This window comes from Sitophilus oryzae, unplaced genomic scaffold (assembly GCF_002938485.1).
Source record: "Sitophilus oryzae breed Bouriz unplaced genomic scaffold, Soryzae_2.0 scaffold_2006_pilon_pilon, whole genome shotgun sequence".
NCBI lineage: Eukaryota > Metazoa > Arthropoda > Insecta > Coleoptera > Curculionidae > Sitophilus > Sitophilus oryzae.
Window position 1 is genome coordinate 5,688,937 of NW_022146732.1, and position 18,305 is coordinate 5,707,241.

The window sequence follows — 18,305 nt, forward strand, 5'->3', positions numbered from 1 at the left end:
GTGCGCGGAGTGCTACTACGATCAACAAAGTTGTCCCAAACGAGGCGTAGCCGAGTTGAAAAATTAGTCGAGATCACCAAAGTAGTTCGCACACGAGTTGCAAACAATATTTTTTCTATATATATATATATATATATATATATATATATATATATATATATATATATATATATATATATATATGAATCGGTTTAAAACGTTCTACGTCTTCCGATGCCATCTCTCCATGCCTGTCTGTCTCTCCATGCACCGTCTCCGAGAGATCTTTCCTCCCTAAACGTGTATCTATGTATATCCCTTCCTGCCAACTTCTTCTCGGTCTACCCGGTTTTCTTCTTCCTGCAGGTTTCCAGTTTATAATTTGCTTTGGGATTCTTATTTCTGCCATTCTTTGGACATGCCCGTACCATATGAGTTGACTGTTCTTTATGTCGTCCACTATCGTATGTTTAACTTCCATAATCTCTCTTATGCGTTCATTAGTTATATACTCGAGTCTTGATTTGCCTGCTGATCTTCTCCAAAAATCCATCTCTGTAGCTTCCAGCATTCGTTTTGTTGTTTCCTTAATTGGCCACACTTCACAGCTGTACGTGGTTATACTCTTGATGATGGTATTATATATTAGAGTTTTGTTCTTGTTGTTTAAGCTTCTGTCCCACAGTATCCCATTCAATACCGTGATAGCATTCCTTCCAAGTTGGTTTCGTTCTTTAATTGCTGTATCCAACAGTCCATCATTTGTGATTTGCATACCCAAATATTTGTATTTTGTGCAGCACTTAATTTTCTTCCCTTCTTCTAGTATTAGATCTTGTTGTTCTCCTCCGATACACATATATTCTGTTTTGTTAGTATTGATCTCGAGCCCCCATTTCTGATATTCTTCTATAAGCTTACGTGTCATATAATGTATGTCATCGTAATCTTGTGCTATGATCACCTGATCGTCCGCGAAGCAAAGTGTGTAGAGCATGTTATCCCCTATGGGTACTCCCATATTTCTATATTTTTGCTTCCAACCTTTGAGAACTTGTTCGAGATATATCTTGAATAGTGTTGGTGAAATACAGCACCCTTGTTTCAGACCTTTGGTTCCATTAAATCCTGTTGTTAACTTTTTGCCGACTTTTATTCTAGTTTTTGTTTGCTTATATAATGATTTTACTGCTTTTATTAGCTCTACATTTATATTGGTTTTTTCCATAGCTTCCCAAAGTCTCACAAGGGGAACGCTGTCGTATGCCTTCTACAGGTCCACGAACACAAGATGTAGCTCTTGGTTTAGATTGCTCTTTTTACTTATTACTTGAGTGACTGTAAATAAGTGGTCCACCGTCGATCTTCCGGCTCTAAATTCTGCTTGTTCATATTTTTTCTACAAACATTAAAATCGGGATATCCCTAAAAATTATTACTATTATATTATTGCTTCGAAAAAAAACCCGTGAGCTTGGAATGTATGTTTTTTTATTACTGAACATCGTCATCGATTTCCTATTAGGTCATTTTAATACTTGGTATTTCTGGTGTTTGCTGCCGCGCCGTGAGGACCTTACTAAAATGACGGTCGATAACATAGAAGATAAAAATTCAGTTTTGATTGTAAAAGTACCCGATACAAAAACAAACATAGACCGAGTCTTTACAGTGTCAAATTTGAATTATATTGAGATTTACCGAAAATACGCAGCTCTTCGTCCAAGAAATGCTACCAGTCGTAGATTGTTTTTAAAATATCAAAATAAAAGATGTGTTAACCAAGTGGTCGGCATAAATTCTATTGGTAAGATGCCTAGCATGATAGAAAAACACTTGAAGCTGCCAGATTATGAGGCCTACACTGGGCATTGTTTCCGGGGAACTTCAGCCACACTCCTTGCTAATGCAGGGAGTGATATATTTAGTTTGAAGCGCCACGGAGGATGGAAATCTTCGACAGTGGTCGAGGGATACGTCGAGGATTCTATCAACAATAAAATTCAAATATCAAATAAAATTTTAGAGTGTCAAATACCGGGATCAAGTACCTCTACATCAAAACTGGATAGTGTCTCAAGTCCCAAAACCCCCATATCTCAAGCAAAATCAGAACTATCTAGTTTGGGATTAAATATTGGTTCGTGTACTGGTTGTACTATTAATGTTAATATTGTAAATAATAACTAGAATATGCATTAGTGTTAAGTTTGATATTTGTTATTTGTTTATTCTTGAATATTTCGAAATAAATAATTAGTTATAATTTAGTTCTTCATTTTCCAAAAATCAAAATTCCAAAATTCCATATAATTTACATGCAGTGTGCGAAATAGGCATTTCGCGTATTACTTCACGCATCGTGTCATGGTAACGTAGGAAAATGAAAAAAAGTGTCACTTCGTACCTTTGAATAAGAAGACTAAGGAAGAAGCATAATGCTATCCATGTATTCATGCATGGTGGGCGGAAAAAGCTCTCTAGGGGAGTGGGGATCCTTGACAGTTCTGTTTGACGATTCATTTGACACTTTTGAATTTGATTTGAAATTTTGTGGATTTGTCAGTCTTTACGGAGTTTATTTTATGTTATTTATTATTTATTCTACTACTGATAGTTGTATAAAGGTAGTAAATCTAGATGGAAATTGTGGCAGAACTTAAATTAACAGTGACATTATCGCGATTTATCGAAAAATACTCTAAAATAGTTGGTAGTGTAGCGTGAGGTAGATCTCGGCAAAAATTGAGTGAAATAATGGAACAACTTTTCGCTAGTAAGTGACTATATAATATACATACGTGTAGTAAACCGATCATTTATGAAATACACTTAAATTAACTAAATTATATATTTTCTTGCATTTTAGCTTTTATTTACTACTTGTCAAAGATCAGATGTCAAAGAATTTTGATACGTTAATTTGACTTACCTGCTTCAGTAGCGTATCAGATATTTGTGTTAATAAATACTTATTATAACTTATCTATTTTTATTAGAATTATATATTTTTATAACAATTTTAATAACTATACCAACATTTATTCACAACGTAAAATAAAATAACAAATTATTGAGTCTACCCCACGTCTACCTTACATCATAGTTTTACATTTTTTAAATAAAATTAGAACGGCACTGATAAACCGGAATTTAAGTCGGCCATATTTGAGGCCTATCGCGGTGTACCTAAGATTTTTGATATGCTCCTTCCTTAGTCTTCTTATTCAAAGCTTCGCACATTGCTATCAATTCGCGAACCTTGTCATTTTTTGACGTTTGTAGAAAAATGTTTTTTTTTCACAAAAGTATTCATTTTTGAGAGGTGATTGACATTATAAAAAAGTAATTTTAACGCCTAGGTATTATTACGATTTTAACGCCTGCAACACCCTATATAATAAAACTATTATCATGATTGTTAAATTCAGAATAGAGACCTAAATAGAAAAATAAAGATTTTACCGTCGTTTGGCAAAAAGAGACGTAAAGTTTTTATTTGCCTAACTGTGAACTTCGCTAGGGGTTGGTATTGCGAAGGTCGATAGACTGAGAATGATATGAGTGGGTGGAAAAACAGGGTATTAAAGTTTTAACGACCCCTAATAAAATTGTTTGCCTCTCTTAATAGTTTTGCCTTATTTCAGGGTTATGTTCAATCCATTGAGCAATAAGCTACGGCGTAGAATTCAAATTACCCATAGCTTGACGTATTATTTCTGTGAAAAGCACTTTTTTGTTAAGTTTTGTAACATAGATCCTTGATTAAAATTTATTTGAATAATGAATATGTATACAGGGTGGCGCCTCTCATACGCCGCTGAGGCTCCAAGGAGAACGACAGTTTGTATTGAAATGTAATTTTGTGAGCATATATGTAGGTTAATTCAAAGCACTTTTTAAAAATATAGAGAGTTCTATAGGGTGTCCCTAAAGAAAATTACATATCAAAGTTGAGTTTTTTGTAATGGAACACCCTATATATTAATTGATTTTCGGATTCTGGGAGCAAAATAAAGGTGAGTTTTATAAAAGAAGTATATGACTAAAATGTAAGGTTTTTGACATATTTAACATTTTCTAGAAATAAAGAACAATTTTTAAATTGCAATAAAAACTACCTAAATTGGAATTAACCCGGTATAGCCTAATATGTAGTTAAATTAACTATTGTACTTTAAATCAAATTAAAACTTGATCCAAAAAGTTATACAGGGTGAGACAAAATTAATAATGAACATTGGTCACATTTAAAAGCATGTTACTCTTTTATTTTAAACGGAACGCCCAGTATATTCTTGCGATATTCAATGGAGAATTCATGTCTCTTCAAAATACTATTAAGGTTGCTTACTCCTTAACGTAGCAGTGTTTACAAAAAATAACTATTTCATTTTGTAGATTTCCATACAGTGGCAAAATACCCATAGGATTTTTTGGAGAAACAATTTTAATGCTTCCTTCATTCCTGACGTTTGAAAAATATATATTATCCAATCCAATAAAAATTGTTTTACTTTCTTTTACAACAGACGTGTCTGATATCAAATTATATGCACTTTTTTCCAATTTAATCCCTTTTAATGCCATTCCTCTGTTGTGGAATAATCAACTGGATGCGCCCAGCCGTGGCTAGTGATTAATGTAATCGATATATCGACGCTAAGTGTCACATGCAATGGAGACGAGAACAGTTCATTAACTCGATACCGCCCGTAAAACCTTTTTTCAATAGGTGTTAATTGATTAAAAATATCTAATATACATAATTAATTAGTATGCTAATTTTATAATTTATGGAACGATAACAAAATTGAACGTGTAAAAGCAACACTAATTTAGTTGTCCTCAAGGTTAAACTGTGCAGTATGTAAAATTCTTACTTAAAAGATAATGTTTAGTGAAAGTACTTTTTTATTTATAAACATTTATTTAATTCTGTTTTTAGTATTTGTTCTTATAGCGGCAACATAGATACATTATCTCTAAAAATTTCAACTGTCTAGCTATAACGGTTCATAAGATAGACCTTTGTGACAGACGGACGGACGGACGGACAGCGAAGTCTTAGTAATAGGGTTCCCGTTTTTACCCTTTGGGTACGGAACCCTAAAAAACATATACCCGCCACACCTTTTTGAAGCACGCTGTATACTCTATAATAATCTTAAAATATGTAGAATTCTGTCTTAGTGACAAATTACCTAGTGAAGTATATAAGTGTTTTAGCTTGTTTCTTGCATATTTTGCTATACGTCGGGGCTACATTTTTTCTGAAAAACTTGGTTATTAGGCTAAACAATAAATTGTTCAAATTAATTCTCTTTAATTAACACTGCCCTCAAATACAAATTTAAATATCTGTCTCATCTCGTCGCCATTTTAATAAACGACTGGCTTCATTTCTTGCGGTTCGCTTCTATCAGACGGCGATTAAAACAGCCCGTTTCGAAGCTCGTTAACTTAATTCCTAGCCCCGTCCTCAATTTTGACAGCCGTTCCGCTAAGCTAAACTCATCTCGGCTCAAATTAAAACTAAGCTAATGAAAAATCCGACTTGAGCTTACCATTATACTGACGTCTTTATTGAAAATCTATTTGATTTTAGCACTGAGATCGTATTAAGGATTTCTAAAAACATTTTTCTATAATCGCTACAAATTATATAATACAGTACGTCTGTCCGTTTTGTAGCTACGGGGTATCCGTGAGAGGGGAAACGATATTCTCTCGATGTTTTTCGTAAAAAATTAGACGACGCGTCACATCAATAAAAATTCGACAAATTTGCAAATAGCCAATAAAATGAGTGGGCGGAGGGATTTGCGGTGACGTACTCGTCAAGTCGACGTATAAAATATATTGCTGTTTATTTAAATGTTTTTTGTCCGCATTCCTTTCATAGACACAGATCCAGCAGACGTACTGTACACAAGAGTAAGTGTTGTATTAAGTGACTGACTCACTGATTCATCACGATCCTGCTCAAACCACTCAACGTAAGAAGCTCAATTTTGGCATACAGGTTGATTCTAGGGTGTAGAGGTTTGATAAGAACGGATTTTTCGAAATTCCAGTTCCAACGGGGTGAAACCACCCCTCAAATATTACAATATTTTTGTTTAAGAAACGGTCAAGTTTCCGAAAAAACGCTTAAACACTTATATTTTATTTTGTTTTTTTACATATTTTAAGATTTTTTAATAATGTATACAGGGTGTTTCGAAAAATCTGGTGATTGATTAATCACGATCCTGCTTAAAGCACTTGACGTAAAAAGCTGATTTTTGGAAAACGGATTGACTTTAGGGTGTAGAGGTTCGATAAGAAGGGATTTTTCGAAACTCGAATTCTATGGGGGTGAAACCACCCCTCATATATTAGAATATTTTTTATTTGAAAACCGGTGAACGTATATTTTATTTTGTTGTTTTACATATTTTAAGATTTTTTAGAAATTTATACAGGGTTTTTCATAAAATATGACCATTGAGTAATCACGATTCTGCTTAAACTGCTTGACGTTTAAAGCTAATTTTTGGCAAACGGATTGACCGTGGGGTGTAGAGGTTCAATAAGGAGGGGTTTCTCGAATCTCAAATTCCAAGAGGGTGAAAACGCCCCTCAAATATTACAATATTTGTTATTTAAAAAACGGTTAGTCTTTCGGGAAAACGCTTGGACACGCATAATTAATTTTGTTTTTTACATATTTTGAAATTTTTTAGAAAATCATACAGGGTGTTCCTAAAAGTTGGGTAATTGATTAACCACGATTCTGCTTAAACTGCTTGACGTAAAAAGCTTATTTTTGGGCAAACGGATTTTTTTGGAAGTCAAATTCAAACTAAAAGAGATGAAACTACCCCTCAAATATTATCAAGTTATATAATAATATTGCTGCTATGCTATAATATTGCTAAACTACAAAGTTACAACTATTAAAGTATCTGAATTTAGGATAACGTCTATAGTAAATAATCATGTAGGATCTCGTACGAGCACAAAACTATTTCATCAAAGGGCATATTAAATGATTATTTAGATTTAAACCCAGATCTTAGTCCTCCAAACTCAGCCATCTCCATAAAAAGCTTATTTTTGGCAAACGGATTTTTCGAAAACCTCTCAAATATTACCAAGTTATATAATAATATCGCCATATTGTTTTTTCTCATGTTGACATAAATATGAGAAAATTTTATCCAGTTTGTATGTTAATTGAAATTATTGCTTTGCTTTATCATCACCATTACAAATGATTAATTCGATGCGAACGAAGTCGCGGGTACACGCTAGTTGTATATAAAACAACTCCAAATTCCCAACTGGTAAAAGAGTACGACAGGAAGATTCGATATACCCAAAGCTGTTTACAGCAATACTAAAAGAAATCTTCCGTCAACAGGACTGGACCAACAAAGGATTAAAAATAGATGGAAAATATCTTAACCATCCAAGATTCGCTGGTGACATAGTCCTAATTGCCAGTAGTTCTGGAAAACTACAAGCACACATCAACGAACTATATACAACGAGCAATAAAGTAGGTCTCAAAATAAATTTAGCAAAAACTAAAGTAATATACAACGAACTGGTAGACAGAAAAGACATAAATAACCTCATGGTTAAAATAGAAAACTAAATAAAGAAACGATATTCGTGTATAGATAAATTATGAAAAGGTTTTATAATCAAGTAAAAATTGACTTCGACAGTTTAGAAAATTGTTAGATAATTGTAGCAAGGGCGGTAGAAAAAACTTTAACTTGAAATACTTTATTTTTACTGATTATAAATAAAAATGTTAAATTTTATATGTTTAAATAAATTATTTACTAACTCTAAATATTATCTGAATTAAATTTATTTGCTAAAATTAATAAAAAAACATAATTTTTCTTTAATAAACTTCTTTTTATTTCTTTTAAACCACTAATTAGATTTATCGGGGTTTCTCGATACAGCAGCAGTTTTATTATAAAGAAAAATATAACACCGTTACGATGAAGTTTACATTACAAATTAACAATGAATAAATGATAAACCAATCCTGTAATTAAATTTATTATTTGGCGTTTTAGGTCAATATTTATATTATACCGCACTGTACACAAGAAATTTATTAGAAACTTCGATATTTTTCTTTGATTTTGTGTAGGTAGATAATTGTGTAATATACGCGATACCAAATAAACTTTTAGTACGTAATCGAGGGCACGATTATTAAATTCAATGTTGCCAACCAAGGACATATTCGGCGCCGGGCTGACTAATTGGAATTTAAATGTCCCGCCGGCGATTCAGGGGCTAGCTCTGATGTAAAAAATGTCAAGTTTGCCACACTTTTATTTCCTGAAATTTTGATTCGTTTTGACGCTTGAGTTTTGCATTACGACTTGTTGGTTTAAGTGAATTGTGTTGTGATTTGTGATACTTACAGCTTAAAATTTTTTACTAGCAGATCTTGCAGTCGAAAATTATTTTTTTAGAACCGCTTATAGTGCAAAGTGTACAAGATGCCACAGCTGCTTAATAGCCGTTGCAAAAAAAGCATCGCAACCCTATTAGAATATTTTGAACAGGAAAGCGGTACTAATGATCCTTTATGTCCCGTAAGTGCTGTTAAGGAGGTGAGTTTTGTTGATGTATATAATAACTGTTTATATATTTTTATAATTAATTCATTTTTATTTGGTAAAATATTTTGATTAAAAGAAAATATGTAAAAGTGGGCAACGCTGTGCCGGGAAAGCTTAATCAGGTGACTAAAAGTTTATTTGGTATTATTTATACACTTCCCCAATAAATTAACGCACCACAAAAAAATAACCAAAAGTTTAAGTTAAGTTTTTGTCAAAACCACTTATCCGATTTGGACGATTTTTTTTTGAATGATAGGTTATTCTTTCCACAATGTTTCTATACTAACTGTATTTTGATAGGAACCCTTTTTATACTAATATCGGGTGTAGCAATTATAACGTGTTTTTTTAATAAAATTTGTGACACCCTGTAGAGTTGATCAGTTACAGTATCAAGTTAAAATTGAAATCACATTTTAGCCTTATCTTTTTTTTTTACATTTTGTTTTTTTATTTCCTCCATTATCTTCTTTATTACACGAGAAACAACATTTTATAGGATGACATGATTTAATATTGGTTTTAATTAACATTTTTCCATTTTACTCACTAAAGTAAGTAGCAGGCTATGGAAAAACACGGATTACCAGTAAATGTCAAATAGAGATGCTAGTTTCTGTGCAAACTTGTAGACCATTAGTATCTTTGAGCTGAGTTTGAAGGGTCCGAGCTGTTACGAAACGTTGTCTTAATGTTGGGAGTTTTAAAAAACGTTCCTGAATCGGATTGGTTCTTCGATTCCTGCCTTATCCCGGCCTGCGACAATTACTCCCAGTATCTCTATACCGTTGTATAACTCGTGAAATGGTTGAGTGAGATACATTAAATCGTTCACCAATTCTTCCGTAGCTCCAACCTTCCTCAGACAATATTAATGCTTGAGCACATTCTTCGCCAGTAAGATTTCTTGTTTCACGTGCACGCTGCATATTTTTGATATAATAAAAGGACGAAAACGACACTGACAACAAGCATCTCTATTTGACATTTACTGGTAATCCATAGCCTGCTACTTGCTTTAGTGAGTAAAATGGAAAAATGTTAATTAAAACCAATATTAAATCATGTCATCCTATAAAATGTTGTTTCTCGTGTAATAAGGAAGATAATGGAGTAAATAAAAAAATAAAATGTAAAAAAAAGATAAGGCTAAAATGTGATTTCAATTTTAACTTGATACTGTAACTGATCAACTCTACAGGGTGTCACAAATTTTATTAAAAAAACACGTTATAATTGCTACACCCGGTATTAGTATAAAAATGGTTCCTATCAAAATACAGTTAGTATAGCAACATTGTGGAAAGAATAACCTATAATACAAAAAAAAAATCGTCCAAATCGGATAAGTGGTGTTGACAAAAACTTAACTTAAACTTTTGGTTATTTTTTTGTGATGGGTTAATTTATTGGGGAAGTGTATTTAGGAAGTACTGCAGAAATGATAGAAATCATTTTTTTAAAATATTAAAGATAAATAAAAATGTCTAAAACAATTTTATGACAAAATTCGTTTTAAACATTAAACTGGGTAGAGAAATAACTACATTTAAATTTAATTTTAACCGGATATAGTGACAAAATTATATTAAAGCCATTCCATTGAATTTTGGTATATTCATAGCCGAGCGTAACAAAAAGCCATTGGTTTATTAATCTTCAATAATGTGACAAAGAGCTTTATACGTAGCTTTCTCATTCACATTTGAAAGCGCATAATTGCTTTATTAATTATTTATATAATTTTATTAATTTTTTTCAAAGTTCCGTCGAAAATCGAATGAAAATATATATTTTATTATATATAATTTACTTCCTTTTTGCCAATGTAGGTAATGTAGTAATACTAATGTAATATACAACACTATAAGTACAGAAAATAAAATATTTAGAATTCGACGTTAAAAAGCATAACATATTTTTTGTTAAACAAAGATGCTCCAATTCTTCCAATCAAGATGTAATACTGTAACGCTGAGAATAATATCGATTGGGGGAGCAAGATCTTTTATGTCATATGTACAATAAGTATATGTGTATAAAAACAGACTCTATGTCAATTCTTTTTTATTTGATTTTTTCTTTCTATACAGTGAACATCTATACTCTATACTAATATATAAAATCCTTAAGTGACTCACTGATTAATCACGATTCTGCTCAAACCACTCAACGTAAAAAGCTCAATTTTGGCATACAGGTTGATTCTAGGGTTCGAAATTCCAGTTCCAAGGGGGTGAGACCACCCCTCAAATATTACAATATTTTTTATTTAAAAAACGGTCAAGTTTCCGAAAAAACGCTTAAACACGTATAGTTTATTTTGTTCTTTTACATATTTTAAGATTTTTTAAAAATGTATACAGGGTGTTTCGAAAAATCTGGTCATTGATTAATCACTATCCTGCATAAAGCGCTTGACGTAAAAAGCTGATTTTTGGAAAACGGATTGACTTTAGGGTGTAGAGGTTCAATAAGAAGGGATTTTTCGAAACTCGAATTCTAAGAGGGTGAAACCACCCCTCAAATACATATTAGAATATTTTTTATTTAAAAACTGGTGAGTTTTTTGGAAAAACTCTTAAATACGTATATTTCATTTTGTTGTTTTACATATTTTAATATTTTTTTATTTATACTGCGTGTTTCATAAAATATGACCATTGAGTAATCACGATTCTGCTTAAACTGTTTGACGTTTAAAGCTGATTTTTGGCAAACGGATTGACTGTGGGGTGTAGAGGTTCGATAAGGAGGGGTTTCTCGAATCTCAAATTCCAAGAGGGTGAAAACGCTCGTCAAAAATTACAATATTTGTTATTTTAAAACGGTTAGTCTTTCGGGGAAACGCATAATTAATTTTGTTTTTTACATATTTTGAAATTTTTTAGAAAATTATACAGGGTGTTATACAGTCACAACCAAAAAGTTGGGTAATTGATTAACCACGATTCTGCTTAAACTGCTTGACGTAAAAAGCTTATTTTTGGGCAAACGGATTTTTCGGAAGTCAAATTCAAACTGAAAGAGATGAAACTACCCCTCAAATATTATCAAGTTATATAATAATATTGCTGCTATGCTATAATATTGCTAAACTACAAAGTTACAACTATTAAAGTATCTGAATTTAGGATAACGTCTATAGTAAATAATCATGTAGGATCTCGTACAAGCACAAAACTATCTCATCAAAGGGCATATTAAATGATTATTTAGATTCAAACCTAGATCTTAGTCCTCCAAACTCAGCCATCCCCGCTAAAACTAATCTATTATCTCTAATAAGCGTAATGTCCCACCCGAAGTTTGTCTCAACAGAATTATAACAGCGTTAGGGGATAGCTTTTGGGACTTAACTGATGTAATTATTAAGTAAACCCTGATGTCCTGCAAGTTTTGTCCAACAATAATATAACAAATAATATTACCTTTGTCAACACATTCATTACTACTCGTAAAATAAGTAATAAACTTTTGAGATCAGTCTGATTGAGTATGTCACTCTCGCTAAATCGGCAACGCATATTACTAATTAAAAAATGTTTCAACTTAATATTGGCTTCACTTCACCAAAAATACAATAAAATATAGAGTAAACTTACTCCTCCCCATCCTAGAGCTCTTGCCAAGTCATTCCCTGTACCCAGCGGAAGAACTCCTACCGCAGGTTGAGGGTTCATTCCTATTTGATCTATCACGCTGAGTACCCATCCTACAGTGCCGTCTCCGCCGCAGGCTAGTACCCTCAGGTTTGGTACTTTTCTGAAGAGTTCTAAGCCTAGTTTCGGACCGCCTTGAGTTAAGTCAAAAACCTATAATTAAAAAAAAAAAATTCAGAAAAAAATGAATTTATATATCGCCCATCCCTAGACAACCTATTTAGTTTTTGGTCTAAAAATTATAGTAATAAATTTGACTTACTTGTCGTGGATTAAGTAACCATTGGAACTTTTGGAGTAGTTTAAGGCCTTGGTTTCCTCCCGATTTCGGGTTAATAAAAACGATCACAGGTGTCACGTTGGTCGATGGAATGGGCTTTATTACAAAAGCTTTTTGTTCTTTATCCTGAAATTACAAAAAAGAAGAATCTAAATTAAAATTTAAAAATATTTTTCAGAAATAAGAATAGGTATTGATTTTTACACTAGTTTAGGAGATTCCAGGAAACGTGCATTATTATATGGGATAACCCCGTATATAATTAGATTTTTTGTCTTATTTGCCTTACAACGGAACAACAAACAATAAAAATGCAACAAAGTTAACAATATAACTTTATGGCTTTAGATGTATTTTTGAACCAACGATATCTTTTAATAAGCGCGTCATATAATCCTGTAAGAAAATTTTATTTTTCCGACTGCAGATTTCCTTGAATATTCTGTCAATTTACCGTCAACATAAAATGATTTTTACTGTCACAGTAATATTTTCCGGTAAATAAATCTCTTTTATGGAGAAACAAGTCTTTAGGACCTTTATTTAGTCACAGAACGACTGACTATGAAAGACTTGCCGCACTCGTAAAGATTGTTTATGGCATTCACTAATTTCGCATTATGGTCTAGAAAAGAATAGTTAGAATTTTAGTGTGACTATTTTAATGTTAGATACGGTCTTAGATGCATTCATATTTCTTGAATTTTATTATATTTTATACCTATAGTAAACATTTTATTTTTATACATTCATATTTCCTGAATTTTATTATATTTTATACCTTTAGTAAACATTTTATTTTTATACATAAGTTTTCTACACTAAAAGACAATGTTGGTGTGATTTAAATCGTGATTTAAATCAAGAGATGTTTTTTTATCATGTGATTTAAATAAAAAAATCAAGTTTCTAAAAACTTTATATTAAATCGAAAAATAACTGTGAAAGTTATTATAAAAATGTGTCCTAGAAAACAATAAAAAATATTTCTATAACAGATATATTAATATTAGTTTAATAGATAATATATTTTTGCACTTTGTGCTTAGGCGTAAAAGTGCTTTACTTTTATGTCTAGGCGTTAAAATGACAAAAATTAATACTTGACGTTTGAAAAAAAATCCTTTTGTTCTGAAGAGAGCGATTTTTTTGCGGAATATATTGGTGACCGATGTGGAAAAATGACACGCGCCGTAGATTTGTTAATATTATCAGTATCGGGCAGAGTTACGAAGATTTAGCCATTTAGAATAGGATTTTAATTGGAAGTAAGTCCTAATTATTTGGATATCCGATTTAAATAGTGTTTTGTATTAAAATAAAAAAAACTGATTTAAATTTTAAAAAAATCTGATTTAAATAAAAAAAAATCTGATTTAAATAAAAAATCTGATTTAAATAAAAAAAATATCTCATTTTAGATTACTAAAAATTGGTTCGCTTATTTCAAATTGGAAAAAAACAACTTTTTTAATAAGGTTTTAATAAGGTTAACTTTTTTTAACATTTTACAGTAAATATATTCATCAGTTTTATGTAGTAAAATATTCCAATTACATTCTGAAATAGAAAGAAAATTATTGGAACATTACATAATTTATCTGAATATGAATGTCGTTTTCTAATTTAGTTTAAAATTTTAACCTGAGGTATGTATGGTAATTTTAACCTATGTATGTATAAATTATGGATCCACTAAAAAAATCATTTTATAAAAATGCATAAAGTGTTTGATAATAGTTGGTCATTTTTTTCTTCTAATTATTATTTTAGATTACTAAAATATTCAGTGATTCTAATCATTTGAATTAACGTTACTTTAACGATAAAAACTTGATGATGAAAGAAGTATCGTTGCGTGAGTACTTTGCTCCTTTTGAGTGGTCACGCTATATCTCAGTTAGTATCAAAGAGAGAACTGTTTCTATCAAGCAAGCGCTGGCCTTTCTTATGTCTGTTAAATAAAAATCCATAGAAGCGACTGATTCGATATCGTTACAGTATCAGATAACATTTCTTTATGTGATAATTGATGGCTGTTTTTATTCTTTTATATATTTCTTGAGATAGTGTGAAAATATATATAAAACATAAAGTATAGAGGGTGTTTAAAAAAAAACATGTGCTATCTCTCGTGGAGGGATTCCTCAGATAGAACTGTTTTATCAAAGAAACGAAGGAACTTAACTTATCAACCTCTAGAATAGTCTATCTATTATGCCCTTTTTGAGTCGCATCTTCGTTATAACCTTCCATTCTGGGGTGCTTGCTGCGCGACAAAATTTGATCGTATTTTAAAACTTCAAAAGAGAGCAGTTCGATATTTATTGGGACTGAACAGTAGAACTCACTGCCAGAATTTCTTTAAAAATTTGAAAATACTAACTCTTCCTTCTTTATTAACTTTTGTGAATCCGTTTGCTTAATCCGCAAGCACATATCTGCTATTCCCGAAAGGCCATCTCACAACTATCCACTTAGGAATGCGGAGAACGATCTTTATCTGCCAACCCCGAGCTCAGAACTAGTTAAAGGCTCAATACTGTACAATGCCAAAAAAATGTACAATCATCTGCCTTTGAATATCAAGTCGCTTTCATTCTTTCCCGCATTTCGCAAAGCTCTGAAATCGTACTTACTGGAGAGAGCCCTATATGCGGTAAACGACTTTTTTTTGATGTTTAATCAAGAACAATTTTGAATTTTAAAATTTTGATCATCTCACACACTGGTTAAAAGTCTGGTATTTAATATTTTATGACTCACATGATTATATCCATTTACAATTTTCCTATTGTAAAATTTTATTGATACGCCTTTTTTGTGTTCTGCAATGTCCATGTAATTAATATAGTAATTTCTGCAATGTCCATGTAATTAATATAGTAATTTTAATGACGTAATTTTTTTTGAATTGTATGATTTGTAATGTATGGTATTTTTTATTATTTGTATATTTTTTGTGCTTTTGTTTGTTTTGTAAATGCTTTGTCGATGAAGCTATTTAACTTTTTGTACAATAAAACGTTATTTATTTTATTATTTAAGATAGATATCTAAACGTTTCTAATAAAATTATATATCATTTTGTTTATATATTCTTTTTTGGTATAAAACCTGACCCAGATATGAAGAATGCTCTTTTTATAAACTCTATGGATTTAAAGTTTCTGATATAATTTTAACGACTTACCTTATCTCTAGTTCTTTTTTTACTGGAAGCTCGTTTCTTGGGCGTTTTTCTCAAACTGGACTTAAAACTGCCTTTTCTCGGCAGCTTTACTATCCACGAGGGAGGAACTATTATACTACTATGTACACCTGGAAAGAACAACATAATATAAATATTAAATTTAAATAACCAGAGTCATTCATTTAGCTAAATTGTATTATTGAAGAGTCCATTTAATTACTCTGAAAAAGTAGCAAAATAAGCGTTCGGCATTTAACGTTTTATGTAAAACTGGCTAAGTAAACAAAAGAAGAAGGAAATTAAAGATAAAGGATTATACTATATCCGTATAGTAGCACATTTTTAGACAACTTCTTTATTTTTAAGATTTTGATGGTCAAACATCAACAAAATATTCCTTATGTTTGGACTAGGAATTTTAAATTATGTTTTTATATTCGAGAAAATCAAGACATATTTTAAAATTCCCTTACAATACGGAAATATGGAAAATACGAACTAATAGAGGATCATAAGGCTTTGAAAACCGAATTTCGGGGATATTTTTGGATCAAAAATTGTTTTCACACCGTTTATTTTGTTGTGTTATTGAGAGCATTTACATATATAGCATCAGCAAATTAAAACTGAAAATTTGCGTATCTATGTAGATATCATGTTAATTCACACTCAGCAGAGACATGTAAAAAACATAAACAAATATTTTTTTTGAGTTATAACCAATTCATAATTTTTTAGCAAATTTCACTCAAGTTGGCGTGGTATTCTTGTTCTATTATCATTTATAACTTACAAAAAGACAGAATATTTTATTAAACGGTTTAACAAAGCCACAGGCATTCTAGATTGAAATTCAAAATACTATTATTTGTAAGCGAAAATGTCAAAACTTGACATATTATGATATGTCATTCTATTCAAAGTCTCATTTTCTATCGAATAAACTAAAAATATACCGAGAGTGCCATTTAAAAATCAAAAGTTGTAGTCATTTCCGGTGAAAGATGAAGTGACGAAAAACAATTGATTACGTCCATCAATCCTAATTTATGTTATATACTAACATACCAAATTTCATTTTTTTATCTAAAAAAAAATAAAAAAGTCATGGCCGAGTCCCTCACTAAAACTTATAACACATTTTTGTTATAAAAATCAATTTTGTTATTCAATTTCAAAAAAAGTTTGTTGAATTTTATCTTTTATTTGATATTTTTTCAATTTCCTGTAGAATATATGTTATAATACATAATGAAATTGAAAGAATATCTTCGTTAAAATAATATTTTGTTCAAAAATACGAGTTTCATACGAGGAAAAACAATAATATTTTATTTCCAATAATAGGGCATCCTAGTAAAATAACAATTCTTCTGTAATATGTATGTAAATTTATTCTGCACATGTTAGGATAAAGTATAGGGAATGAAAAGAGAAAACTCCAATATTTCCATATAGAAATATTAGTTTTCTAATATGTATCTAGTTTCAACAACAAAATGCAATTTATTTTTCAATTTTGCGACGTTAAATAATTGAATAGTTAATATTTTGCCTCTCTGCAATAACTAATAGGACATTAGTATTAACTAAATTAAAGGAATTAATAATAATTATGTTCGAAGTATAATTACTGTAATTCTCATTAAAAAAAGAAAAAAATATTTAAATTTTATAAATTTATTTATACCAAAAATAATTTGTCATATACTTGAACAAAAAATTTTGTCTATAATTATTTTTGAATAATAAATGACATATCATATGTCAACTTCTAACATTTTCGCATATGGTTTACTTGAAAATGTAAAATGCGGTTCATAACGACAATTTTACTTGAAATATACCAAGTGTGTGGTACCAAATTATTCGTAAATAAATGCTGTTTCCAAATATGCTAATGAGCCTAAGCCTAATGAACTTAACTAACAACCCTTGTTCCATTTGAAAAATTGAAATATGATTAAAATACGACTTGGGTATCTTTTAACCGGCCAAGATAAGACACGAAAAACGTTAGACAATCAAATCTATTTTTCCATGCGAAAATGCAAAAAGATGACATATTATGATATGTCATTCTATTCAAAGTGTCATTTTCTATCGAATAAAGTAGAAATATACGGACGGTGCCATTTAAAAATCAAACGTTGGTTGTAGTAATTTTCGGTGAAACAGGTAGTGACCAATAACAATTGAATACGTCACTCAATCCTAATTTATGTCATATACTAACAACCCAAATCTCGTCTTTTTATCAGAAAGAATAAAGAGTTATAGGGGTGAGCCACGTTTGAGACTCACCCGGTATAGTTAAAGATCTTGTCAAACGTACTTATGAGAGTATTTTTGAAAAAGTAAGTCAGAAAAATAAAAGTTGAAATATTAGTCCACGTGCAGCAAAAAATTTTACTTTCACTCAAGCTTCCCCGCGTTTTTATGTTTTATTTTTTTAAAAAACGTGCCGTTTTACAAATTTATTTCGCTCAGGTCAGCCGCGAGGGGGCGCTTTTACGGCCCGCATTACGCTACCAAGGACACAGCGT

At 31.0% G+C, this 18,305-nt stretch overlaps 1 protein-coding gene across 4 annotated transcripts in view; it reads right to left on the bottom strand.

Annotated features, from left to right (window-relative positions):
- LOC115883928 (eye-specific diacylglycerol kinase) overlaps window positions 1-18,305 on the bottom strand; it is a 317,841-nt gene that overhangs the window by 54,356 nt on the left and 245,180 nt on the right. For all 4 annotated transcript variants that reach the window (XR_004050467.1, XR_004050466.1, XM_030902359.1 and 1 more), the window contains exons 12-14: window positions 15,760-15,887; window positions 12,549-12,692; window positions 12,230-12,439 (exon numbers count right to left, since the gene is read on the bottom strand). Coding sequence is in view for 2 of the 4 variants with exons in the window: in XM_030902359.1 (XP_030758219.1) it covers window positions 12,230-12,439; window positions 12,549-12,692; window positions 15,760-15,887 (482 nt within the window). In the remaining 2 variants the exon portion in view is untranslated. The remainder of the gene's footprint in view (window positions 1-12,229; window positions 12,440-12,548; window positions 12,693-15,759; window positions 15,888-18,305) is intronic.